General features: G+C 43.9%; 1 protein-coding gene across 3 annotated transcripts in view; it reads left to right on the top strand.

The window, feature by feature from the left end:
* Window positions 1–21,800, top strand: part of S1PR2 (sphingosine-1-phosphate receptor 2) — a 75,312-nt gene extending 53,512 nt beyond the window's left edge. For all 3 annotated transcript variants that reach the window (XM_087710949.1, XM_087710951.1, XM_087710950.1), the window contains exons 2-3: window positions 10,405–10,522; window positions 19,304–21,800. In XM_087710949.1, the coding sequence (XP_087567075.1) occupies window positions 19,419–20,468 (1,050 nt within the window). In that variant the 5' untranslated portion in view covers window positions 10,405–10,522; window positions 19,304–19,418 and the 3' untranslated portion in view covers window positions 20,469–21,800. The remainder of the gene's footprint in view (window positions 1–10,404; window positions 10,523–19,303) is intronic.
* The last annotated feature ends 4,449 nt before the right edge of the window (window positions 21,801–26,249 follow it).

Genomic DNA, 26,249 nt, shown 5'->3' with positions numbered 1-26,249 from the left:
CCCTCCCGGCCTTCCGCGAAGCCACCAAGTCCTGGCTGTTCCAGCAGGCTGGGGGGAGCTGAGAAGCATCTACCTCCATGGAAATTGTGAATGTTGGTTTTGTTTTTAATATGTTGTCTTTGTCTCATTCCCCCCTTTCCCTTGTCTTTTGTGAGCCGCCCGGAGTCCTCCGGGAGTGGGCGGCATACAAGACAAATAAATAAATAAATAAATTGTCCACTGGGAGATGTGATCGCCTATTGTCCAGACTGGGTCCCTTACAAGCTATTGCTGAAGTCTAGAAAATATTGTTTTAAGCCATTTTAGAATCAATCTGAAAAGAGCCGGACAGAAGCAGCTTAAGAGTGCAATGTGGATAAGCCCTGTGATTGACTTAACCTAACAGCACTTTAATCTGAAGTTTTAAAGCTGGTCCTTGGGAGAGAAATATGCAATGCTAAGACTATACAACAACCTGTCAAAACTAATAGAACACACAATCAGAAGTCATTTCTTCTCTCTCTCTCTCATTCTGTAACTGCTGCTAGAACTGAGTCCCGTCTATGGCATCATAGCTGTGTGTTCTGACCCCCCTCTTCCCACACCAACACACTCCGAGTCAAAGATCCTTTCCGGAATTTATTAACAGACAGACAGGTCCTTGGCAGCAAGCCGGCACAGATAAGTCGTGGCAGCAATCCAGCCTGCCAAGCTCACAATTCTATTCTCCAACATTAGTTCCTGCGTTGACTTCTGCAAGAGGGGCGTGTGCACCAGTGGTGGGTTTCAAACATTTTTGGAACCTCTTCTGTAGGTGTGGCTTGCTTTCCGGATCCCACCAGTGGACCCTCTTTTAACCGGTTCGGTAGATTTGACGAACTGGTTCTACCGAAAAGGAACCCACCTCTGGTGTGCACAAGCAGTCCTTTATAGTCTGGAGAGGAGCCTAACGACCACCAGCTGAGTGCAATTACCTCCTGTACTTGCGCAACTGTTCCTGGCGCCTATTAAGTCTTCGGTGCCGAGCGTCCAGGAACAACTCACTGCTGGTGTATGGATCACTCTCCCTTGTTTCCTCCCCACTGGTCCAAGGCTCAGGCACCTCCAGGTGGCCAACCAGCCTCTCTGCGCCCTGCTCGGAGTCAGAACCCTGTCCAGGGTCCTCCACATCCTCCAGGGCCCCTCGCTGTCGGATTCTGGTGACACCTCCAACGGCTCCTGCTGGGCCACAACAGCTGTGGGGAGTTACTAGCTGAGATGTTCACTATCTAAGGAAATGGGGGAAGGGGGGAATAGATTGCTATAAATCATAGAAGTAATAATTGTATACACTGCTCTTTATACACCCTTTAATGTACTTCTTTCTTCTGTCCTCCCGTACAATGGCCTTCACCTTACCGGTAATATACTGTATATAATCAGCTGCATTAGGCTAAGGTCAAACCAAGTAGTTCACTGATGTTCTCCCTTGTAAAATTGATAGCAAAAGATGTCAGATAGGCAATCAAGTTAAAGTATGATCAATGCAGAATCTAATCAATGTTTACAATCTGAAAAAAAAGGGGGAGGGAACTGAAACCATATAGAAACTGTATGAGTTTCTATATGGTGAATTTTATCAGGCTATGATAAAAATCTTCTTGTTGATGCAAAAATTCCCTGAAAGGGGGGGAGGGGGAGGTGCATCTGTACCTAAAATTAGAAGTGAACCAGAGGTGGGTTCCTACCAGTTCGCACCAGTTCGGTAGAACCAGTTTGTCAAATCTACCAAACCGATTAGAAGCGGTTCCACCAGAAAGCAGGCCACACCTACGGAAGAGGTTCCAAAAAATTTTGAAACCCACCACTGACACACACACACACACACACACACACACAAACACAGACTCACACAGAGAGAGAAAGAGAAAGAAAGGAAGGAAGAAATAAAGAAAAAAAAGAAAAAAGAAAGAAAAAGTGAGAGAGAGATGAAAGAAAAAAAGGAAAAAGGGACAGAGAGACACAGACTCACACAGAGAGAGAAAGAGAAAGAAAGGAAGAAATAAAGAAATAAAGAAAGAAAAAAGAAAGAAAAAGAGTGAGAGAGAGAGAGATGAAAGGAAAAAGGAAAAGGGGACAGAGACAAAAGGAAGGAAAGAGAGAGAGAAAGAAAGAAAGAAAGAAAGAAAGAAAGAAAGAAAACACATGGCCAGCAAGCCACTCCCACCAGGTCACATGGCCGGCAAGCCACTCCCACAAAGGAGGCCACATCCACAGAGTAGGTTCGAAATTTTTTTTGAAACCCACCACTGAAGTGAACTGTATGTTTTTACCCCCTCCCCATTAATCATCATCGCATTGTAAAGTGTTGATTTCATTGTCTTATGCATTGATCACATGTCTCTGGTAAATTGGTCCTTCAGTTTTCAGTTTCTTGCACAATATGTCCCAATACTTACTTGCATTTATTGCTGAATTATGCGGAGGGAGGGAAAAAGGCAAAGAGTTGCAATACTCCATTGGGAGGAAAGGTGAATTTCCTGATCTGGCCAACAAAAGCTATCGTCAGCTAGCTTCATCTGAATTGCTAATTTTTTTTTCCTAAATTGAGTCCAATGATACATTTTTGATTAATTGCAATAAATGTGCATCCACCACAGAGCCACCACTTAGTCTTAGTACATCGCTGTATGTATCCTAAAATTAAAAATCTTGTGCTTTCTATACATGGCGCACGTATTGCATTACGCCATCAGTTATTTATTAAACAAGCCCTAGAGTCCTGCTGAACTATAAACTATGATTAATAAACTACAGACCCCAGGTTCCACATAGCATACTAATTCAAAACAAAAATGCATTTCTGCTTAGCACATTTTGGGTCTCCTCTGTGTGTTTTTCTGCATATGCATTAGTATGCCTGTACATAAGATTTAAAAAGTCACTGGAAAAAAAAAGAAATTTTAAGTCCATGCAGATCATTTGCAGCTTTATTATTCTCTGGCACAGCAAATTGGGGCACTTGAAATTTGATTACTTTAAGGGGATAATGGAAAACCTGTCGCTTTCCAGATGGCGCAGTGGTTAAATGCAGCACTGCAGGCTACTTCAGCTGACTGCAGTTCTGCAATTCGGCTGTTCAAATCTCACCGGCTTAAGGTTAACTCAGCCTTCCATCCTTCCGAGGTGGGTGAAATGAGGACCCAGATTGTTGTTGGGGGCAATATGCTGACTCTGTAAACCGCTTAGAGAGGGCTGAAAGCCCTATGAAGCGGTATATAAGTCTAACTGCTATTGCTATTGCAATTGCTATGTAACATAAATACATTTGAAAAACAGTGTGGTATAGTGATTTAGGAGTTTGGACTAGGAACAGGGAGAGTTGGCTCTAGTCTGCCCTCAGCTATGGGAGGTCCCTGGGAGACTTTGAGTAACTACTCAGTACAGTCCTACCTTCCTCAAAGAATATAGGTGTGGGGGGGGGGATAAGAAAAAAAAGGTGGAATACAAATAAAATAAATAAACTACAATCCCCAGCATCCCTCACCTTTGCTCATTTTGTGGAATACAAGTTCTATAAATCTGGCATATGTTTTCAAATTGAAGAACGATTTTGACAAATATTTTGGGAGTAATGATTGGGATATCGTTTGTTAGTAATATTACTGAATAAGATTTTATTTTGTAACACATTAAGATTAAATAATTTATCATGGTCAAAAGTATTTAGCATAATAACACATTATTTCCTATGATATATAGTCATATTAAACTTTAAAAATGGGAGGTATTTATGAGCAGTATTTCTCACAATTGGCAATGCTGGCTAAGGGTAGTAGGGTATTTAAAACATTTGAACTTGAAAAATGGACAAACATGGTAAGAAAAGGAAAGATAAGATACTTTATTTTTTTATTATATTTTAGATCAGTTTCTTGTTTAAGTAATTAAATCATTCTTGGGCCAGAATTCTTAAGTCTAGAGATGTTTTGCACAAAGGAAAATATTTATTTTTGATATTCAAAATTATTTATGATGTGGATGCATTTACTATTACGTGCTTCACTTTTAAAAGCTCTAATTAATAGTTTGGGCATGGTTCTACATAACTCCACCAACATAATCCAAAATTGTATCATATGAAATGCTCAAAAACCCAGCTGCAATTCGGTCTTTTCACTTTGCCAGAAGAATATTAGTATACTTCAATGCTCTTCCTGCTGCAATTTTGGAGGGGCATTACAAAAAAGTCCTCTATGAGCTAAGACCAGTGGTGGGTTTCAAAATATTTTCGAACCTACTCTGTGGGTGTGGCCTCCTTTGTGGGAGTGGCTTGCCGGCCATGTGACCTGATGGGAGTGGCTTGCCGGCCATGTGTTCTCTCTCTCTCTCTCTCTCTCTCTCTCTCTCTCTCTCTCTCTCTCTCTCTCTTTCCTTCCTTTTGTCTCTCTGTCCCTTTTTCCTTTTTTTCTTTCATCTCTCATTTTTTCTTTCTTTTTTCTTTTTTTCTTTATTTCTTTCTTCCTTTCTTTCTCTTTCTCTCTCTGTGTGAGTCTGTGTGTGTGTGTCAGTGTCAGCCGAACTGGTGCGAACTGGTAGGAACCCACCTCTGGCTAAGACTATGTCTCTGTGGTCAAAGAGCTATTGAATCATCAGTTCATGTCTTGCTGTATTTTACCATCTATAAGTACTCAATGACCCGCCTTGTAACTCCTGGTTCTATTATGAAGATGATTTCATGTCACTGTTTCTCAGTATGAAAAGAATAAATTGAATGGGGGGGGTTTCCCCCGCTGTAAGATGGACATTTTAAGTTTGAAGTGAAACAAAGAAATGTCTGCTCACTTCTTTCATTCCCCTTGTTCCTATGTCTACCATCAGTGGGGGCATGTCAGCCAGTTCGCACCAGTTCGGTAGAACCGGTTCGTCAAATCTACCAAACCGGTTAGAAGAGGTTCCACCAGAAAGCAGGCCACACCTACAGAAGAGGTTCCAAAAATTTTTGAAACCCACCACTGACACACACACACACACACACAGACTCACACAGAGAGAGAAAGAGAAAGAACGGAAGAAAGAAATAAAGAAAAAAGAAAAAGAAAGAAAAGTGAGAGAGAGAGATGAAAGAAAAAAAGGAAAAAGGGACAGAGAGACAATAGGAAGGAAAGAGAGAGAGAGAGAGAGAGAAAGAAAAAGAAAGAAAGAAAGAAAGAAAGAAAGAAAGAAAGAAAGAAAACAAACACATGGCCGGCAAGCCACTCCCACCAGGTCACATGGCTGGCAAGCCACTCCCACAAAGGAGGCCACACCCACAGAGTAGGTTCGAAAAATTTTTGAAACCCACCACGGGACATGTTAGACATAAATAAAATTCAAGCAGATAGTAGAAGGCTGATTTGCAAAAGTGGGACTCTCGACTGATTTCTTTTGACATTTTCAACTGAAAAGCATGAAAAAAAACATTATCCTTCCTGTCTAACATACTTACTTCACACTTTATTGAGCCTGTCAGCCTCAACATAATACCCTCCATATGGGTTGGATTATAATTCTTAAAACCCACAGTTATTGGCTTTTCCAGCTCGCTGGCTGTGGATGAGGAATATTACAGAGCAACACATTTCTAGGACTTGACATTAGGGGAGACTAATCCTAAATTTTGTAAGCAACCAATCTTACACAGTAAAAAATATTAACATTATTTTAAAAAAGAAAAAAAAATGACTGATTTTCCTAAGAGGAAGTGGAATTAGTCAAATAACAGAGGAGCGAAAGCTTAAATTACATTTGTTAGGGTGTTCCAGACGGAGGAATGAAAAAAGCCCTCCTCCTCTCTTTTCTCTCGTCCTGAGCCTGTGCTTAGCCCAATTATTAAGCTGAGAGAAGAGATAGCAAAACATTCCAATTCAGTACAAGTGGAAATGAAAATGGAAATGTGGCCATTAACCACTTACGTGATGCTTCCTCTGTGATTTCTGTTTTGTGTTTTTTTTTTAGAAGATTCGCATCAGTGCAGGCTTTGTTATTTTATGCGTTATTAGCCATTTGCTGTCCCAGACTATCAGCCACGACCGATTCACATTTTTTGAGAACTAGACTGAAAAACGCATGTGTTTCTAGAGGGTTTGTAACACGGGTAAATTGCCTACATGAATGGTCGAATTAGTTATGCAAATCCATTATAATTATTTTGCACCATTACCCTGCTTCATGAATCTTTTTTTTTTCTTCGTTGGGTTAAAACCTAATATTGTATTAGATAAAATGTGCAAATATTCTTTTTTTAAAAAATTATTTCTCATATATACATTCACAATTATATGATCTCATAACTGTTATTAATAATATGTATTTGTAACAATTTTTCTCCCCTACAGTTGACAATATAAATGAAGTTGCTTTCTTACCATCCCATAAACCCATCTTATTTTACAACAATCCTACTTCTTCTTCCTTCCCTCCTTCCTTCCCTCCTTTCTTCTCTCCTTCTCTCCTTCCTTCGCTTCTTCCTTCCCTCCCTCCTTCCCCCTTCCCTCCCTCCTTTCTTCTCTCCTTCCCTCCTTCCTTCCCTCCTTCCTTCCCTCCTTCCTTCCCTCCTTTCTTCTCTCCTTCTCTCCTTCCTTTCCTCCTTCCTTACCTCCTTCCTTCCCCCTTCCTTCTTTCCTTCATTCCCTTCTTCCTTCCCTCCTTTCTTCTCTCCTTCTCTCCTTCCTTCCCTCCTTCCTTCCCTCCTTGCTTCCCTCCCTCCTTCCTTCCCTCCTTCACTTCCTCCTCCCTTTCCTTCCTTTCTTCTCTCCTTCTCTCCTTCCCTCCTTCCTTCCCCCCTTTCTTCTCTTTCTTCTCTCCTTCCTTCCTTCCTCCTCTCCTTTCCCTTCTCTTCTTCCCCTTCCTCTCCTCTACCCTTCCCTTCTTCTTCCCTTCCCTCCCCTCCCCTCTCTCCTACTCTTACATTCCCTCCAATTCTTCCTCTGCTTTTCCCTCACTCCTTTTCCTCTCCTTTCTCCTCTCCTTCCTCACTTTCCTTCTACTCCTCTCTCCATCCTCTCTATCCGTTGTTGTAATTTATGTGCAAATATTCTTGCCTCACAGACAGATTACAACAGCAGTGTAGTGAAGTGATTCAGGCAACTTTTCGTGTTAATTTTTTTTAGACAAATGGAACTTGCGCAGAGCTTCAACTTCCACATGTTTTTTGTCTTGCAATTTACAGATTTTGAGGTGGAAAGGAAAGGTTATGTATGTTGCCCATATGTGGCATTGCTTCTTAGTTCCCAAACACACAAAAATAACTTGAAAAGGAACCCACAGTTCTCTTCAAATGTGCTAATTAACTCCAACCGAGGCGGGGGGGGAATATGTGTGGACCCAGCAGAAATCCCACAAGTTGTCTTCAGTACTTCTATAACAAAGTTCTTCTCACTTGTATACCACGCAAAAGAGAAATGAAGCAATTTGCTTGTGTACGTGACCCGTCAAAAGCGCGTTCCACAAAAGCGCGGTCGACGAAATCGCGTATGTGACGTCATCACAACGCGACGAAAATTCACATAAAGGTAAGGGTTAGGTTAAGGGTTAGGGTTAGGGTTAGGTTAAGGGTTAGGGTTAGGGTTAGAGCGTTAGCATTACGTTTAGCGTTAGGTTAAGGGTTAGCGTTAGGTTTTTCGTTACGTTAAGGGTTAGGTTTAGGGTTAGGTTTAGGGTTAGGTTAAGGGTTAGGTTTAGGGTTAGGGTTAGGGTTATGTTTGGGGGGGTTAGGGGAAGGTTTTAGCTTTATTTTTACATTTTTCGATCTTTTTCTATCTTTTTCGTCGCGCTGTGATGACGTCACATACGCGCTTTCGTCGACCGCGATTTTGTCGTCCGTGGTTTTGTGGTAGGACCGCTTGTGTAGGCACACACACACAAACGTCCATGTTTTACTTGATGTTGCATGCCTGACTATATCCAAAAATAAATAAATCTGGGAAGCAATGGCATCTTTCAGAAAGCATGACAATGACAAAATAATAAGATACGCCATCATGCCGTTGTCTAATTGGCATTATTACATAATGTCATCATGACACCCGATGCAAATATGTACGTTGCATTATTTGTGTTATGATGTGATGATCATGTTCCACCCTTCCCCAGCATGCAAAACACCATAAGATAAAGTAGAAATTTCTGCAAACGGGAAACCGAGCTTTACATAAGCTCAATGGAGTTGTAATGATTTAAGGAAATACATCAGGTTCTTATTTTAAGACAGACGTGAAGTCAGAAATCTGGAGATGCTTTCAAAGCGGATTTTTTTCCCCCCAGAAGTGATGTAATATTTTTCGGTGGAAATGATGTAAGGTGAACTACCTTGCATAATATTTCAAGCTTCCTCTTTTTCTACAATCTTATCTAATTGATTTTGGCTAGTTTTCTACCGATGGATTAAAACAGTGTTTCTCAACCTTGGTGTCTTTGAAGTCCTGTGGACTTCAACTCCCAGAATCCCCCAGCCAGCACAGCTGGCTGGGGAATTCTGGGAGTTGAAGTCCACAGGACTTAAAAATCGCCAAGGTTGAGAAACACTGGATTAAAAGAAAGAATATTGGAAGACAGTGTAGTTCTGCTGGTTAGATTTTATCTATTGAGAAGGCTTGTATTCCATTTGCCTTTAGGTGTCCGCCAGTCTATTTTCGAATATGCTTCAGTGCAAATTGCAGTCAAATGGGCTAGAAGTTGACTTAAAATGACAGAGAGCTAGGGGTCTTTCAAATCAAAACAGCAGAAATTTTGTGGAAATCAGAAAGGTACAAGTTGTAGGTAAAATCTTTGTGAACCAGAAGGACATATTGCTTGGAATACTAAAGTAGCAAAGCTCTTCAGTTGTGGGTGTTCTTCAGGAAGGATCAAGTACAAATTCAACCTTAGTCTTCTGAACAAGCAATTTCCAAACTTTTCCAGGCCTTGAAACCTGTTGGTTAAAAAGAAATTCCCTAATCAAGAGACAAAGCTCTAGTGACAGAAGATTGACCATCACAGTGAACTTTCTTCTTTCTCCATTAAGTTCTCATGAAAAGCTAAAGAACTCCTTGTGGAAAACGTTACTCTAAACCATGCTACGGTTCTCTCTGCATTATATAGAAATGGAGAAAAGCTATATTTAAGGATGCAAACCAGGAGTTTCGTACTGATGCCAATCAGCAGCTCAGTTATGGGATCTCACATATTTACTATCAATGGCAGTAATCTGAAATACCGTATTTTTCGGAGTATAAGACGCATCTTTTTCCCCTCAAAAAAGAGGCTGAAAATCTGGGTGCGTCTTATACACTGAATACAGCATTTTTGCCTCCTGAAACCTGCCCCCTTCACCAAAATGGCTGTGCGTAGCCTGTAGAAGGTTTTCAGAGAACTCCGGGGGGGCAGGGGAAGGCAGAAATGAATGAAAAACGGGCTGTTTTATGCTCAATAGCAATAGCAGTTAGACTTATATACCGCTTCATAGGGCTTTCAGCCCTCTCTAAGCGGTTTACAGAGTCAGCAACTTGCCCCCAACAATCCGGGTCCTCATTTCACCCACCTCGGAAGGATGGAAGGCTGAGACAACCTTGAGCCGGTGAGATTTGAACAGCCGAACTGCAGAACTGCAGTCAGCTGAAGTAGCCTGCAGTGCTGCACTCTAACCACTGCGCCACCTCGGCTCTCCCCAGGAGTACCTCTCCCCCCCAGCCCCCAGGAGTACTCTATAAGCCTCCTAAAAGCTATGCATGCATTTATTTATTTTTTGGAGAAAAACGGGCCGTTTCTGGGAGGTTTGCAGAGTGCAATATGTTTGTTTGGAGGGGACACCCCAGGGGTGGGTTTCGACCGGTTCGCACCGGTCCCTGCGATCCGGTTGGTCGCCGAACCCGGAAGTAAGTAACTTCCGGGAACGGCGAAGCCCACCCCACCCCCCCCCGCGCCCGCGCCCGCCCGCACACCCGCGCCCGCTCCTTACCCGGTTTTTTCGAATTTTGCGCTTTCCACGCCTGCGCAGAACGCCTGCGCGATCCTCCAGGAGCAGCTGGAGCATCGCGCAGATGCTAGTACGCATGCGGTTGGAACGGGGCGAGAAACCCACCCCTGGGACACCCCCACCCCCAGGAGCACTCTGCAAGCCTCCTAAAGGCTATGCATGCCTCTTTTTTGGTGGGGGGAGAAAAACGGGCCGTTTCTGGGAGGTTTGCAGAGTGCAAAAACTTTTTTTTTTTTAATTTGCCGCTTGAAAACCTTGGTGTGTCTTATCCTCCAAAAAAATACGGTAGTCAGAATTTGCAGCTTCATTCAGTGCTCTTATTGTTTCAGTTTGTTATAGAGTATGCTGTTTTACAGTAAATATAATGTAACTTCGGACTGTAAGAAGCTGGAAGTTAAGTGACATAGAATGACCCATCTGCTAATTCTTTTGCTTTCTGTACATTTCCTCAGGAAAATCTAAGGCTGACTGCTGCTGAAAGGCTGGGGGATCAGAACTAGAGATGAATCCTGGGCTTTCTGAATCAGGCCAGCATGCTGCCTCGGACGCCTTAACGAAGGATCTCCCCAGGTAACCTGCTTTCTTTCTGTTGGTGCCCTTGAGAAATGTTGAGCGAGGTTCTCCATCTGGGGGCCCTTTGAAGAACTCACCCACCCAATTTCCCTGCCCACATATTTGGTGAGGAATTTGATTTGATTGATTGATTGATTTATTACAAGGCGGCTCACAATTCAATCAGGGAAGGAGGTACAGACAGGGGGATAAAAAAGACGAGACATAACAATACAAAATTTAAAAACACACAACAACCATACCATGCGAGGAGGGGGGTAAAAAGCTCTTTAGCCCCAGGCCTGTCGGAACAGCCAGTTTTTAACGGCTTTGCGGAAGGCCTGGAGGGTGGTGAGGGTCCGAATCCCCACGGGGAGCTCGTTCCAGAGGGTCGGAGCAGCCACAGAGAAGGCTCTCCTCCGGGTAGTCGCCAGTCGGCATTGGCCGGCGGATGGAATTCGGAGGAGGCCTAATCTGTGGGATCTGATCGGTCTATTGGAGGTAATTTCTAAGGGCCAACTGGGCTCCTGTTGCTCTTGTTGGTATGCAGGGAACCGCCTGTTGCTACGAGAGTCAGATATGGTCAGCAAACTTAGTGGGATGACGAAACAGAGACCCAGAATGGTAAATGCTTCTACAGCTGAAAGGAAATGATTTACCAGCTGTGATTGACGTTTCCTACAATAGCTGTGTCAATATTTGGTGCGCGTGGCCAAGTTCCCCTTGCTTCTTGCATACATCCTCTTGCTTAGGAGATGGAAACTGCCTGAAAGTACTTGTTTGAGAACCAGTTTGCCCCATAGTCAGTGGTGCCCATCCCAGCAGGCGTCCTCCTATCCAGAGACCTCGGGAGGGGCTGATGTCTAGTTGCTCTTTAAGTAATTAATAATTTGGAGTGGAAAGTAAGCAAGAGGGCTTGCCTAGTGTTTTTTTTTTAAGTTGGAGGGAAGCAATTTGACTTTGTATTCCATACACACTCACACACCGTGGGAGTGTGAGAAGCTGCTCCCAATCCGCCTGGGGTTCGGGCCTCTAACTTTTGGAGACTCACGTTTCAGGGGAAGGTGAGGCTCCCAAATTACTACTTAAGTGAAAGTTGAAAGACAATGTATTTTAATGAGGGGGGAAAAAGGGCAACGCTATTACTTGAATATCTTGCCTTGTTTCTCTGACAATCATGTTATGTCCTTAAGTAAGCAAAGGCACACCTTAATTGTTATACAGAGGTTTGGATTAAATGTGGGAATCTCATTATCGTCCGGCTGTATGTACTCTAAAACCAGGCTGAAAAGATCAAAGCCAGGAGTTGTGGAAAACTATAACTTAAAAGCGAGCGATGTTGGTGGGGCTTCTTTTAACTAGTCTTGTGTTCAGGAGACCTAAGTATTTGAACCTTAGTTCTGCTAATCTTTCCTCAAAGCCTTGGGCTGATTTATTGAGCCGATGCAATAAATTGTCAGCCAAGCCCAGTAGTCTGAAACTTTACAGCTTCTTTGCGGTTCCACACAACCAGAGTACTAAGATGCTCAAATCTAGGCCTGATATTAGTCCTTTCATTTCCTTTCAAAAAAAATGACTTAGTTGGATCTAGGTTATTAGAAAAAGAGGAGAAAATGATGCCATAGATCCAAGCTTTAGGCCGCTTTTCAAGCTGGCCAGCCAAATGTAGAAAATAACTTTCCTTGGAACACCAATTATATTATTCTTATTTGAACAGTCACTATCGGGTGTTTGTTCCAGTGTTTTGACTCAGCATGAATTATATTAGCAATAGCAATAGCAATAGCAGTTAGACTTATATCCCGCTTCATAGGGCTTTCAGCCCTCTCTAAGCGGTTTTACAGAGTCAGCATATTGCTCCCAACAAGAATCCGGGTCCTCATTTTACCCACCTCGGAAGGATGAAAGGCTGAGTCAACCCTGAGCCGGTGAGATTTGAACAGCCGAACTGCAGAACTGCAGTCAGCTGAAGTAGCCTGCAGTGCTGCGCCACCTCGGCTCTTCTCTATTATCTAGAGCTTGATCATTAGTGCCTTTCACCCTCATAGATTTTCCAATTTAATTTAATTATCAAAATTTATATGCCGCCCAATCCCGAAGGACTCCGGGCGGCTTACAAAAAAAGTAGGAAAAAAAGAGAAAAAAAGAAAAAAAGACAGTTTAAAATCATAAAGATGCCAGTGAATCTTTAATTATTGCTATGTTTGGATTAGGATTAGGATTTATTTCATTTATATGCCGCCCTTTTCCCCAAAGGGGACTCAGGGCGGCTCACAATTCGGTCAGGGAAGGGGGTACAAACAGGGGATAAAAAAGACGAACATAACAATACACAATTTAAAACACACAACAACCATACCATTCGAGGAGGGGGGCAAAAGCTCTTTAGCCCCAGGCCTGTCAGAACAGCCAGGTTTTAAGGGCTTTGCGGAAGGCCTGGAGGGTGGTGAGGGTTCGAATCTCCACGGGGAGCTCGTTCCAGAGGGTCGGAGCAGCCACAGAGGAGGCCCTCCTCCAGGTAGTCGCCAGTCGGCATTGGCCGGCGGATGGAATTCGGAGGAGGCCTAATCTGTGGGATCTGATCGGTCTATTGGAGGCAATTGGTTTGTTTGGAGTAAACAAACACAGAGGTGGAATGGAAAGGAATGGTCACTGGACAATTTGTGATGAGAAAGTCAAACAGCTACCGAGCTGGTAATATGCCCTAATGATTAGAAAAATCACTAACTGGGATGTATGTTTCAAAGCAGCTCCTTAGAGAAGAGGCTTCTGCAGCCTGAAATGGATTCTTAAAGCTGGTATGTCCTGAAAAACAGATCCCTCTCCCATCCCTCCTATGCATCAGAGGACTTGCTGCCTGAACAAGAATAAGGAATCATAATTGACCTACAAATAATCCCACGTGAGAAAGGAAGGGGTGGTACAGCAGCTTGCTGCCAGGACACCTCTGCTCCTTCTGCCCTCTAGCCAACAGGTGTAAATCTTCCCCAAGAGACTGGTGTTTTGAACAGGAAGTTTGTACTGCCAGTCACACCACAGCCATGTCCTTAGTTAACCCACATTTCTCTCCTAGTTGGCCTAATGTGGAAATCATAACACTGACCTACCTTGCAACACCACTGCAAGGATGATTCCAGAGATAATAGGCGTGAAGCATTTAGATAGTTACCGATCAACAGTTCTAACTCTCCTGACTTCCTTCACAGCAGATGGCAGCATGTAGCCAACCTCGATTGATCTCAGAAAAGCTGCATGATATCAGAACCTGATTAGTTTTTAAATAGGAGACTGTTCTGACCCCCTCCTCCGCCCAGTAACGAATGCCGAGACAAGCTTAACTGTAATGTACTTTAATAGCAAGACACCAAAACCTCGGTGTCTAAAAGCCAAGCAGAACAAACAGATAAGGGACCTTGGCAGCAACTCAGACAAACTCAGGCAGCAATAAACACAGATAAGGCTTGGCAGCAATCCAGCCTGCCAAGCTCACAGTACTGTCCTCCGACATGCAATCCTGCGTTGACTTCTGCAAAGAGGGAGTAGCTTTTTATAGTCTGGAGATGAGCCTAATGACCACCAGCTGAGTACAATCACCTCCTGTAATTGCGTAATTGTTCCTGATGCCTAGTAGCTCTTCGATGGCGTGCATCCAGGAACAACTCACTACTGGCCTCCGGCTCACTCTCCCTTGTCTCCTCCCCACTGGTGCAAGGCTCAGGTGCCTCCTGGTGGCCAACCAGCCTCTCTGCGCCCTGCTCGGAGTCGGAACCCTGTCCAGGGTCCTCCACATCCTCCAGAGCCGACTCAGAGGGCCCCTCGCTGTCGGAGTCTGGTGGCAGCTCCAACGGCACCTGCTGGGCCACAATGGGAGATTATCAAGGCTGTAGGTTACATTGGGAAGTTAAAAAATGAAAGAATCCCCAGAAGGCAGTAGTAGCAATTCACTTGTATATTGTTGTCACTGGGACATGGAAGACTTTATCTTACTTTGACATTTTTCCATATCTCTCGAGCTTTTTTTTGTGTTTCTCAAATATCAAGTTCTCTGAGCCTTTTAAATAAAGATGCGCAAAGCCCTTTGGACCTGGTTTCTCCAGTGCTGGTGGAAGATTATCAGGTATTTCTAGGGAGAGCTTTGCATCTAGCCGAGTTCAGGGATACCCATGGTTATTGGACCATTTTTGCACAGTGCTAAATGAAGTATCTATGCTGGTAACGCCCAGCCAGTATCTGGAATTATAAGCATGATGAACTTAACTATATCAGTGGTCTCCAACCTTGGCAACTTTAAGACCTGTGAGCTTTGCTGGCTGAGGAACTCTGGGAGTTGAAGTCCACAGGTCTTAAAGTTGCCAAGGTTGGAGACCACTGAACTATATGACCCAGTCAAAAAAACCCTCAGACCATTATGAAGTGGATGGAGACCAGTGGTGGGTTTCAAAAAATTTACTTTGTGGGTGTGGCCTCCTTTGTGGGAGTGGCTTGCCGGCCATGTGACCTGGTGGGAGTGGCTTGCTGGCCATGTGTTCTCTCTCTCTCTCTCTCTCTCTCTCCTTCCTTTTGTCTCTCTGTCCCTTTTTTCTTTTTTTCTTTCATCTCTCACATTTATTTTCTTTTTTCTTTTTTTCTTTATTGCTTTCTTCCTTTCTTTCTCTTTCTCTCTCTGTCTGAGTCTGTCTGTCTGTGTGTGTGTGTCAGTGGTGGGTTTCAAAAATGTTTGGAACCTCTTCTGTAGGCGTGGCCTGCTTTCTGGTGGAACCTCTTCTAACCGGTTCGGTAGATTTGACGAACCGGTTCTACCGAACTGGTGCGAACTGGTAGGAACCCACCTCTGGCTAAGACTATGTCTGTGGTCAAAGAGCTATTGAATCATCAGTTCACTCTTTTTCTTTCTTTTTTCTTTAGTTATTTCTTCCTGTCTTTCTCTCTCTTTTTGTCAGTCTGTGTGTGTGTGTGTGTGTGGCAGTGGTGGGTTTCAAAATTTTTTGGAACCTCTTCTGTAGGTGTGGCCTGCTTTCCGGGTCCACTGGTGGAACCTCTTCTAACCGGTTCGGTAGATTTGACGAACCGGTTCTACCGAATAGGTGCGAACTGGTAGGAACCCACCTCTGATGGAGACAAAGGAGTATAAGGGAAGATTGACGGGAGACGCATGGAATGGCAGTGAATAAGGATCAACAGAGTTTACTAGTTTCTTTTGGCCAAGACAAATGTTTTTAAAGAGCAGTGAGTAAGGCTAGCATTTGCCTTTTCTATGGCAACCTTCTCCAGGTTTTTGGGGTTTACCACTGTGAGATTATTCATCCAACATGGGTGTTTGGAGCAAAGGCTGATCCAAGATCTGATGTATCTAAACGCACATACTCTTGTTTCTGTTTCTGTTCTGTGGTTCTTAAAAAAAAGATAATTGCTGTTAGAGGGCAAAAGTTCTCTATGTACACATTTCATCCTTAAGTCATTTGTAATATTGGTGGGATTGATTTCCCCCCAAGGGAAGGGGAAAAAACCCTATTCAATGCATTTTCAGGGACACTGGAAACATGTCAGTTCTCAGTCCAAGGAACTGAAGTGGTATGTTTGCCTGTTGGTCTTTCGGTTGGAATCGCTCGGAATTTCAAAGTTTCAAAGTTTAATAACATTTGTATGCCGCCCAATCCCGTAGGACTCCGGGCAGCTAATTTGCCATTTTGAGAGAGAGCCCGTTCCAAGGCATCAACTAAAATAGGTGACGAAGCAGATAGTCAGATTCCGATCATACCTGCTGCCTTGACATTTAAAATAGACCAAGAAGTTTTGCCTTCCAGTTATTAGGGTCTGCAGAATGAGAACAGGAGCCCATAGAAAGAAAATGTGTTTCTTGTGCAGGTCTGAGATCCAAACTCTTGTAAAAAATTGATAAAAGAAGAAACACACCATGATCTCGACATCAAAACACTGATTTGTTAAAGGCCTCTGTGAATATTTTCTAACTCCCTTTAAAACTTAATAAGGAAGACGTTTCCTTCAGCTCAGTGGTGGGATTCAAATAATTTACCAACCGGTTCTCTGCCCTAATGTCCAGCTGGGTAGGCGGGGCTCGGTGGTCATGTGATCATGTGGGCGTGGCCAAGTCAATGTCACTCAAGTCGATGGGCACTTCACCTTAGTTGTTACAATGGTAATAAGGGTTAACTGGAGAGGCAGTTTCGGTAAGCAGGGCAACAAAGATGAGGCTAGAAACAACACTAGAATGTTTCCTTCCTGGGTTCACCGACAAAACCGCGCCCGACTGAACCGCGCCCGACTAAACCGCGTCGCTGACATCATCAACAGGGCGACAACAGCGCAGAGACAGAAGCACGCTGTAAACCCTAAACCTAAAATTAACACCTAAACCTAAACCTAACCCCCCTAAACCTAATCCTAACCCTAACCCTTAACCTAACCCTTAACCTAATCCTAACCCTTAACGTAACCCTAAACCTAACCCTAACCCTTAACCTAACCCCAAAGCTAACCCTAACCCTAAACCTAACCCTAAACCTAACCCTAAACCTAACCCTAACCCTAACCGTAAACCTAACCCTTACCTTAAGTTGAATCGGCTTCCTTTCAAAGCGCTATTTAAAGCGCCCTTCTTTCTCCGCGCTGGCTGTTGTCGCCCTGTTGATGAAGTCAGCGACGCGGTTTAATTGGGCGCAGTTTAGTCGAGCGCGGTTTTGACGGGTCACGTCCTTCCTGCCTTCCTTACAGGATTAGCCCTGTAAAGTGGGGGAAAAACAAAAGATTTCTTCCAACAACCGGTTCTCCGAACTGCTTAGAAAGTTACCAACCGGTTCTCCCGAATAGGTGCGAACTGGCTGAATCCCACCACTGCTTCAGCTCCAATAACAAGTTCAACGACAATGTGGACCCTTCCAGAAAAAAGTAGAATGAGAGAGAGCCCATCAATGTCAATGAGCAGCATATCTGCTAGGATCCTCAATAGCTAGGACCTAAGCTTTATACATCTTCCTGGGCTTTTTTGACATGGCATGAAACAAAATGCTGCTGTCTCTAACAATTCCTAGTTTCAAACTATTGCCATTTAGTTCTCTGCAAAAATAAATATGCATCTACACAAAACTGCATCTACGACTAAGAAATGTACATGAAAAGCATGTATCTTGAGGAAAATAAAATGTACTGTGGAACATTTATACAGAAGAAAATGTTTTTCCCCCAGACTGCAAATTAGAAAAATTGAAATATGCAAAGATCCTTATGTAAAATATATACTTTCATTTAGCTTGTTTTTTTTTTTGTAAGTTACATCACAAAGCGATGCAGAAACAGGATGAACTGAATTTCAGGTAAGACAAATGTAAAAGTGTACCGAAATTGTCAGGTTCGCTCCTCCCTAAGCTTGTCAGCACAAATCAGCAAAGAACTTAATTATGTATACTCGAATATGATTAATTTGGTCGAACCATAAAGCCATTTCCCATAGAACAAGCGATGTCGTGTAAATGAGGCCATTCTTTGGGACATTTCCATGTTAAGCATCCAGAAGGTAGGAAACAAGGCTCAGGTTTTTCAACTGAGGAACTGGCTAGCCACTACCTCAACTATCTCCATTAATCCAAAATATTGCTTTAAAAAAACAAAAGATGAAATCTGAGCATTTAGGGGGGGGGAGGGATTATTTTACAGGGAAATCTCTTCAAATGATGGCCACGTTGATGAAGTGAAATGAGCATACTTAATATACCTCTATTCCAGTGGTGGGTTTCAAAAATTGTTCGATCCAGTTTTCTTTCCAGTCTTTGATAAGAATCAAAAAGTCCTCTACATGCGGAAAAAAGTCTCTGAAATGAAATCTTAGAGGTATTTTGGGACGCCATGATGTGTGTCGCAGTTAGAAATTGCAAACTCTTTTTTTTTTCCACAGACTTCTTAGTCTCTCACAGGCTGTGATTATAAACAAAGCCGAGTAGTAAAGTGATAAAAGTGTCGAATCGTGACGGGCTAATTAGTAGAAAATAAATTTTACGATCCACTTAAGGAGATTCAGAGGGGGGGGGGGGTGTCGAGGAGTTTCTTGAAGCATTTAAGAAGTAAAGTAACCACCAGCCATAAATCCATTAGAAAAAGCCAATTCGCCGCTAAATTTCCCTGTTCTTTGGTTTCAGTTATCTTAAGTTTTTAACGCGAACAGTCTCTCTTGGATAATAAAATCAGCTTACCAGATGACATCACTTCTAGCATTCTTAGGGGCAACCTGCAGTTTCAGTTAGCACGCAGCTAATCCAGAAAGGAATTGGCACGAGGAGTTAATACCCCCCCCCAGAGATTTGCGGGTATCTCTGAGGTCCTGGGTCTCTCCCCACCTTCACTGTCGTCTCCGGGACAGCTAGAGTTCAAAGAACCCGTCCAAAGATCCTTCGGTATAGAGGAATTTCAGGAGTAGCCTGAAACTCCATCTTCTCACTGCTAAGCCCCGCCTTCTTGCACCACAAACGCAGTAGTCATCCTTACCTTTCACAGAGGCACTGAGTTTTATAAATAGGAGCATGATAGTGTAGAATAATCACATCCAAGGACCAGTGGTGGGTTTCAAAAATGTTTGGAACCTCTTCTGTAGGTGTGGCCGGCTTTCCGGGTCCACTGGTGGAACCTCTTGTAAACGGTTCGGTAGATTTGACGAACCAGTCCTACCGAATAGGTGAGGACTGGTAGGAACCCACCTCTGCTCTATTCAACGTAGCTGTTCTATGTTGGTTTTTCACCTGCTGTTTTAAGCAATAGCCTGATTTGTATGTCTTTTTTTTTTGTCTTCAGATTCCACCTAGTTGATCCTCAGTTCCTCTGCTCCAAATGAACTCATTCCTGGTGGACTCTTATCCAAATGTCCTCTGAGAGAGACCTCCCCAGGGGGGCACCTCGGTAACCAGCCATGGGAAACGTTTACAAGTACTACTTCAACAAGGACAAAATCTTCCAGCATTACAACTATACTAAGGATAAGCTGGAGAAAGACGAGTCTCCCCTGACTCTGATTGCCACCCTCACCATTGTCCTCTGTTGCTTCATTATCCTGGAGAACCTGCTGGTGCTCGCATCCGTCTGGAGGAACAAGAAGTTCCACTCCGCCATGTTCATCTTCATTGGCAACTTGGCTTTTTCGGACCTCTTGGCTGGCTCGGCTTTCATAGCCAACATTGTACTCTCGGGCCCAGCCACCTTTCGCCTCACTCCCATTCAGTGGTTCGTGCGAGAAGGCACAGCGTTTACCACCTTGGCTGCCTCGGTCTTCAGCTTGTTAGCCATCGCGATCGAACGGCACGTGGCTATCACCAAGGTGAAGGTCTACACTAGCGACAAGAACTGCAGGATGCTGATGCTGATTGGGGCCTGCTGGGTCATCTCAGCCACCATTGGGGGGCTACCCATCCTTGGCTGGAACTGCATGTCCGATCTGGAGAAGTGCTCCACTGTCCTGCCCCTTTACTCGAAGAGCTACATTGTCTTTGTGGTGACCATTTTCACCGTCATCCTCTTCTCCATCGTGGTCCTCTACGTCCGGATCTACCGCATTGTCCGTTCCAGCCATGCCGAGATAGCCAGCTCCCAGACGATGGCCTTGCTCAGGACAGTTACCTTCGTCCTGGGGGCCTTCATCATCTGCTGGCTGCCTGCCTTCACCATCCTCCTGATAGACGCTTCGTGCGCCAGGAAGTCTTGTCCTATCCTTTACCAGTCAAAGTATTTCTTTGCCTTTGCCACCCTCAATTCAGCCATTAACCCCCTCATTTATACCCTCCGGAGCAAAGACATGAGGAAGGAGTTCTTAAGGGTGCTGTGTTGCTGGGGGATGATGGGGCAGGGGAAGCCGGCAGAGCGTTGCATGATTCCTCTCCGCAGTTCCAGTTCCTTGGAGCGGTGCACTCCCAAACAGGATCTTCCCACTTTATCTTTCATGAAGGAACATTCCACGTTTGTGTGAAAAAGACCACCGAGAGAGGGACTGTGGAGCAGCCAGGCAGTGGCAAAGAATGGTGGGGTGGGATTGGACCCAAGAAAGCGGTACAGACCTGATGAATATATTGTCCTGGTGGTCAAATCAACCTGCCTTGGACTGACACGGAGGTATCCATTTGTTCACTAAGACCCGCACAGTATTATGATTTTATGTCAGGAGTGTGTGTGAGAGACAGAGTGATTGGCTGCTGAATGATTGAGTGACATGAAGTGGGCAAGCCGGGCAGCTGCTGAGCTACCAAGACTCTGATTCGGTACGATTCTCCTCTTTTCTAAAAAAAAATTCCCCTTGCCTGTGTATAGACCCACAATTTTATTTTTTTTTAACCTGCATCTCCGAGCCATTCGTTCTCCTCTTTGCACAAAACCCTCACCTGCTCTTCCCCTGGAAAGCCATTGGTTGCTCGGATCAGGTGGGCCCTTTGCAAGTTTAGTTGATTTAAACCAGCCTTCAATTTCAAGAGCCGAGGTGGCGCAGTGGTTAGGGTGCAGTACTGCAGGCCACTTCAGTTGACTGTTATCTGGTTCTAATCTCACGGGCTCAGGGTTGACTCAGCCTTCCATCCTTCCGAGGTGGGTAAAATGAGGACCCGGATTGTTGGGGGCGATATGCTGACTCTGTAAACCGCTTAGAGAGGGCTGAAAACCCTATGAAGCGGTATATAAGTCTAACTGCTATTGCTATTGCTAATTTGAGGCACAGAAAATTACAAGGACTCATAATCCCCACCCCTTGAACCCTGGGTTTCCTGTCTAGAGGTATAGTCCTATTACAGCAGCATTGAAAAAAAGTGACATGGCCTTTTTTCTTCACACAACCATTGCAGCATCTCCAGAGTCGCGGGATAAAAATTTGAGCGCCTGGCAACTGACTAATGTTTATGACAGTTGCGATGGTCCCACGGTCATGTGATCACCTTTTATGATCTTCTGGCAAGCAAAGTCAACGGGGAAGCCAGATTCACTTAACAACCATGTTACTAACTAGGGATTCCCTTAATATTGGTGGCGAGAAATGTCATAACATGGAGCAAAATTCACTTACCTGTCTTGCTTAGCAACAGAAATTTGGGGCCCAATTGCAGTCGTAAGTCAAGAACAAGCTATAGTGACAGAAGCTGAAGACAATCATTTTAGAAGCACAGAGGCTATTTTGGTTATACTTCTGCTGCTGAAAATATGAAATATCTGGCTCTTTACTTTCTGAGGGGAGGGAGGGTGCAAAGGATAAGCTGGAGAAAGACGAGTCTCCAAAGATGTATGTATGTATTTTTGAGTACATATCTGCTAATGTCTATGACAGTGTTTCTCAACCTTGGCGACTTGAAGTCCTGTGGACTTCAACTCCCAGAATCCCCCAGCCAGTGCACTGGCTGGGGGATTCTGGGAGTTGAAGTCCACAGGACTTAAAGTCGCCAAGGTTGAGAAACACTGATCTATGACACCACAGATGCCAAGCTATATGTTCTCTTCATCCTTGCCAAGACACTTTTATCAATGTTTTTAAAAGTCATCTTCCTCTACTGTAGCCTGGAAACCAAACAAGTTTTTTTTTTGTGGGGGGGGGGATATTTAATGGCATATTGGCATAATGATTGGCATAATGGCATATTGATTGTGATAAACGCACCAAATTTCATAGCGAGCATTTGTGGATAGAGAAGATAAATAATTGCAAAATTATCATAATCCCTACCAAATTTATTCTTTCAGTTCTTCGTATTTTTCACTCAACAGAACAGAAAGCATTTACGTTCTCCAGGGCAGGATTCACATCTGGCTTTAAAAAATGTTTTCAAAAGCAATAACAAAAGCATTTCTCCACCTTTCAGCAGCCACCTCTTCCCCTTCGTATCCTGAAGTAGGTTTCCGATTTCCTTCCTTAGCCTTGTCTTTTCGACGCTCCACTGAGATAGAATCATACGAGCAATTAAGGGGATAGTTTTTCTGAAAACATCACATGCACAAGCAGCCTGGATCTGTAGGCTTGTGTTCACCCACACTGCTTCCTTGTAGTAAGCATGAATAGACTTAATGCATATTAAGAAAGGGTGGGTTTAAAAAAAACAAAACAACGTTTTAAACGAGAGAGGGAAGATTTCTGCTTTAATTTTATTCCTTCACTTAGAAGTTGCTGAAATAAAACTGGCATTTCTTAGAACTTTTGGTGGAGAGAAAAAAAACCCTCATCAATGCTGTAATTTTATGTTTTCAGCATGGATGTCATTATCAGTGATGATGTCATTATTATTAGTCATTAATCCTTTGGATCTTCCTTCAGGAATCAAAAAGATTTTTTTTTTTAATATGGACAGTTTTTAATCCGCCTTGCAGACAGGCAGTTTAGGTACTATTGGCATGCCCTGGTTTGGCCAGAGATCCTTCAGGCAAATGCCAACCTCTTAATTTATTAAGATGCAGTCCAGAGGAAGTTTGTCTGCAGAAGCATGATTGAAATGAATGGAATTTATACCATTCAAACACGAGCACTTATCTACTCTGAGCCTTTTTTTAAAAAAAAATGTGAGAAAGACCAGCTTCTCTCTTTCTATAATGCATTAAAATTCAGGAACATTAAAATATTTATAACCAAACGAAAGACAAAAAAAATAATAATCAGACCAGCAATTTTGGGACCACCATTTTCATAGGTTTTGTATTTGCCTTGCCGCTCTATAGAATTACTAGAAGAAAACTTCCTTGAAACAAGTTTCCCATTCTCTCTATAGGGACCTGTTCTGACCCCCCCTTCTTCGCTCGTTCACAAACGACAGTCAGACAGAACTTCAAAGGAAATAACTTTATCAGTCCTGGCTCAAGCTGGCTGCGAGCCCCAAAAATAAACGTAGATAAAGTCTCTGGCAAAAAGGTACACAGCAAAAGCAAAAACAAACAGCTCTTACAGCAAAACCAGGTTTACAGAAAGAAAGCAAATCACTTCTCCAAGTGCCTCTTTGAATCAGGGTTACCGAAAGCAAATCACTTATCCAAGTGCCTCTCACGAACAACAAACCACGACCGATGAACGATGAACCACGAACGTTGACTCCTGCAATTAAGGTGTGGCACTATCCGTCTTTTATCTGCAGAAGACGACCCTAACGAGCAACAGCTGCTCATTATTCCTGCATCCCGACGCAACTCACAGCAAACTGCTGCTGAGTCACAACAGGGATCTGCTTCCTTTCCAGGATCAATACCCTTGTAACACAAACAAGTAGTCCTTGACTTAACAACAGTTCATTTAGTGGTCGTTCAGAGTTACGACAGCACTGATAAAAAGTGACTTATGACCGTTTTTCACACCTACAACCATTGCAGTATCCCCATGGTCATATGATCAGAATTCAGATGCTTGGCAACTGGCTCGCCTTTATCACAGTTGCATTGTCCAGCAGTTGGCCATGTGACCACCTTTCACGACCTTCTGACATGCAAAGACAATGGGGAAACTAGATTCACTTAAAAACCATGTGTCAGCGTCCCAAGTATCATGTAGAATTAAATCAAAGTCCAAGGCAAAACGATCCTTAAAGTTCCAATTTAATAAAGCAGACATCTTAGGCACATCTGTGTTAATCCCAATTCTGGAAATGACATCACAATTCCACCCACTTAAAAGTTCATGATCTTGTCCCTACACCCACAATCCATCTGGTGCATAACAGCCCTTCATGTGTACAGAAATGTGACAGCATCTTCTTGCCAAAGATGGGCATTACGCCATGCCCCTTCCCCTAAAGACAAAAAGGTACACAGCAGTTAAGAGTTCATGATCTTGTCCCTACACCCACAATCCATCACATGGTCCAATCTTCTTCTTCCACGTTGGCGTCTCCACCCAGCTGCTTCCGGTCAGGTGTGAAAGTGCGGAGACAAAAGATGACCTTGGTCTTCTAGTAAAGAATGAAAACAGCACATTCCACAATCCTACTCCTGTCTATTCCCCCCTCCCATCAACTATACTAATGAAACAGCATAATGAAATAAGAGAAAGTGTGGCAGGCCAAAATTCTAAAAGGAATATAATTGCAGGCCTGACACCATGTCAAAAACAACTGCGGTGATTTGCTTAACAACAGTGGCAAGAAAGGTCACACAGAATGGGGCAAAACCCACTTAACAAATGTCTCACTTAACAACAGAAACTTTGGGCTCAATTGAGGTCATAAATCGAGGACTGCATGTACTGTTGTAAAAGGCATGGACAGAGGTTCTTAAAATCCCCAAAGCTTCTTAAACTATGGATGTATGCCTACCTAAATATAAGCCCCATTACTGTATAGATTTAGTTTAACATACTCCCAGTCTGGCATACGGCTGTCTCAATGAACAGAGTAAAGGAAAACTCATATTAGGATGGTACCTCAGGGAATAAAAGCACCGCTGGGACATTGCATGCTTGGAGAACATCTTATCCAAATTCCTTGTCAGTTCCTAGGGTGCTTTTGGAGAACGGAGCTCAGAGAGGCCTCATCTTAACATTCTGGATATCCCTTCTCTGATTATGCAGTAGTGGACTCAATTGAAGATCGGCAATTAGCATCTTTAGAAACAAATAGAGTTAATCCAACGGTGGCAACAGGATGTGCTGGCAATTCATGTTGAAAGTGTATGGCCAACCCATGGTTTGAAAGAAATGGTGATGGGGAAGACTGATCTAGAGCTGCATTTGGCAGCAACGTCTAATCATTCCCCCATTCCCACCTCCCACCAGGACCTTAATTCTGAGAGGAGCTTTTGCATCAGAATAACCATCAGCTCTAAGCAGGGGTGGGTTTCTCGCCCCGTTCCAACCGGTTCGGTTGGAACGGGGCCGGCGGCGTCCTCGTGCACGCGCGCTTTGCACGCATGCGTACTAGCGTCTCTGCGATGCTCCAGCTGCTCCTGGAGGATCGCGCAGGCGCTGTATGCGTCCTGCGCATGCGTGGAAGCGCAGAACTCGTCAAAACCGGGTAAGGAGCGCGGGCGGGCGGGTGGGCTCTTCGCCGTTCCCGGAAGTTGCTTACTTCTGGGTTCGCCGACCAACCGGTTCGCAGGGACCGCCGCGAACCGGTTGAAACCCACCCCTGAATTTGTGTGAAGGAGTTAGGTTTGTGCACAGATGCAGTCCTACCTTCAGCATCCCTGTCTCAACCTGAAATTCCAGTCTGCCACAGAGGCTTTCTAACTTCTGTCCCAATGACAACAACAACAACAACAATCGAGCCCTAATGCGAGAACAAAGGAGCGCTGGGGGGGGCTTGCAGGGAGTGGATTTCTGAGGTTGGGGCATCTCTTAAGAGAGAAGCGATGAAAAGCAGGAAAGGTGGCAATGCCTTCAAGGAGAAAGCCAGAAGTGGGTGTTTCCTGCTTGTATAGCTGGTTCCAGCCTGGGACCGTGATTCACCCAGCGTGATGTGTAGGAACACGCTACGGGAGGGTGAGAGGAGGATGTTTTTATGAATCAGAATGAGATGCAGGCGTGGGAATCATTTCCCTCCTCGGGCCCAGGCAGTGCAGTCCAAAGTTCTAGAGGTAATTTAAAGAACTCGCCGCCCACACTTTCTTTGCTCCAGAATACAACCGCGTTCTGGAGGAACGGGTTCCTGCGTGCAACTCCTCTAGCAACCACAATTAGGATCAGCAATTGGTTACTGCTAGGCGGAACTGCCAATGCGTTCATGATCTCGCTGCAGCTTTCCTGTGCTGTACACACCTGCAAAGGCCATAAATGCACAAATTAATCCTAATCACCATTGTAACT

Source organism: Thamnophis sirtalis, unplaced genomic scaffold (assembly GCF_051295495.1).
Source record: "Thamnophis sirtalis isolate CommonGarterSnake01/CBP01778 unplaced genomic scaffold, rThaSir2_p1.2 scaffold_3, whole genome shotgun sequence".
NCBI classification, from domain to species: Eukaryota; Metazoa; Chordata; class Lepidosauria; order Squamata; family Natricidae; genus Thamnophis; species Thamnophis sirtalis.
This window is presented reverse-complemented; position numbering and strand designations above follow the sequence as displayed.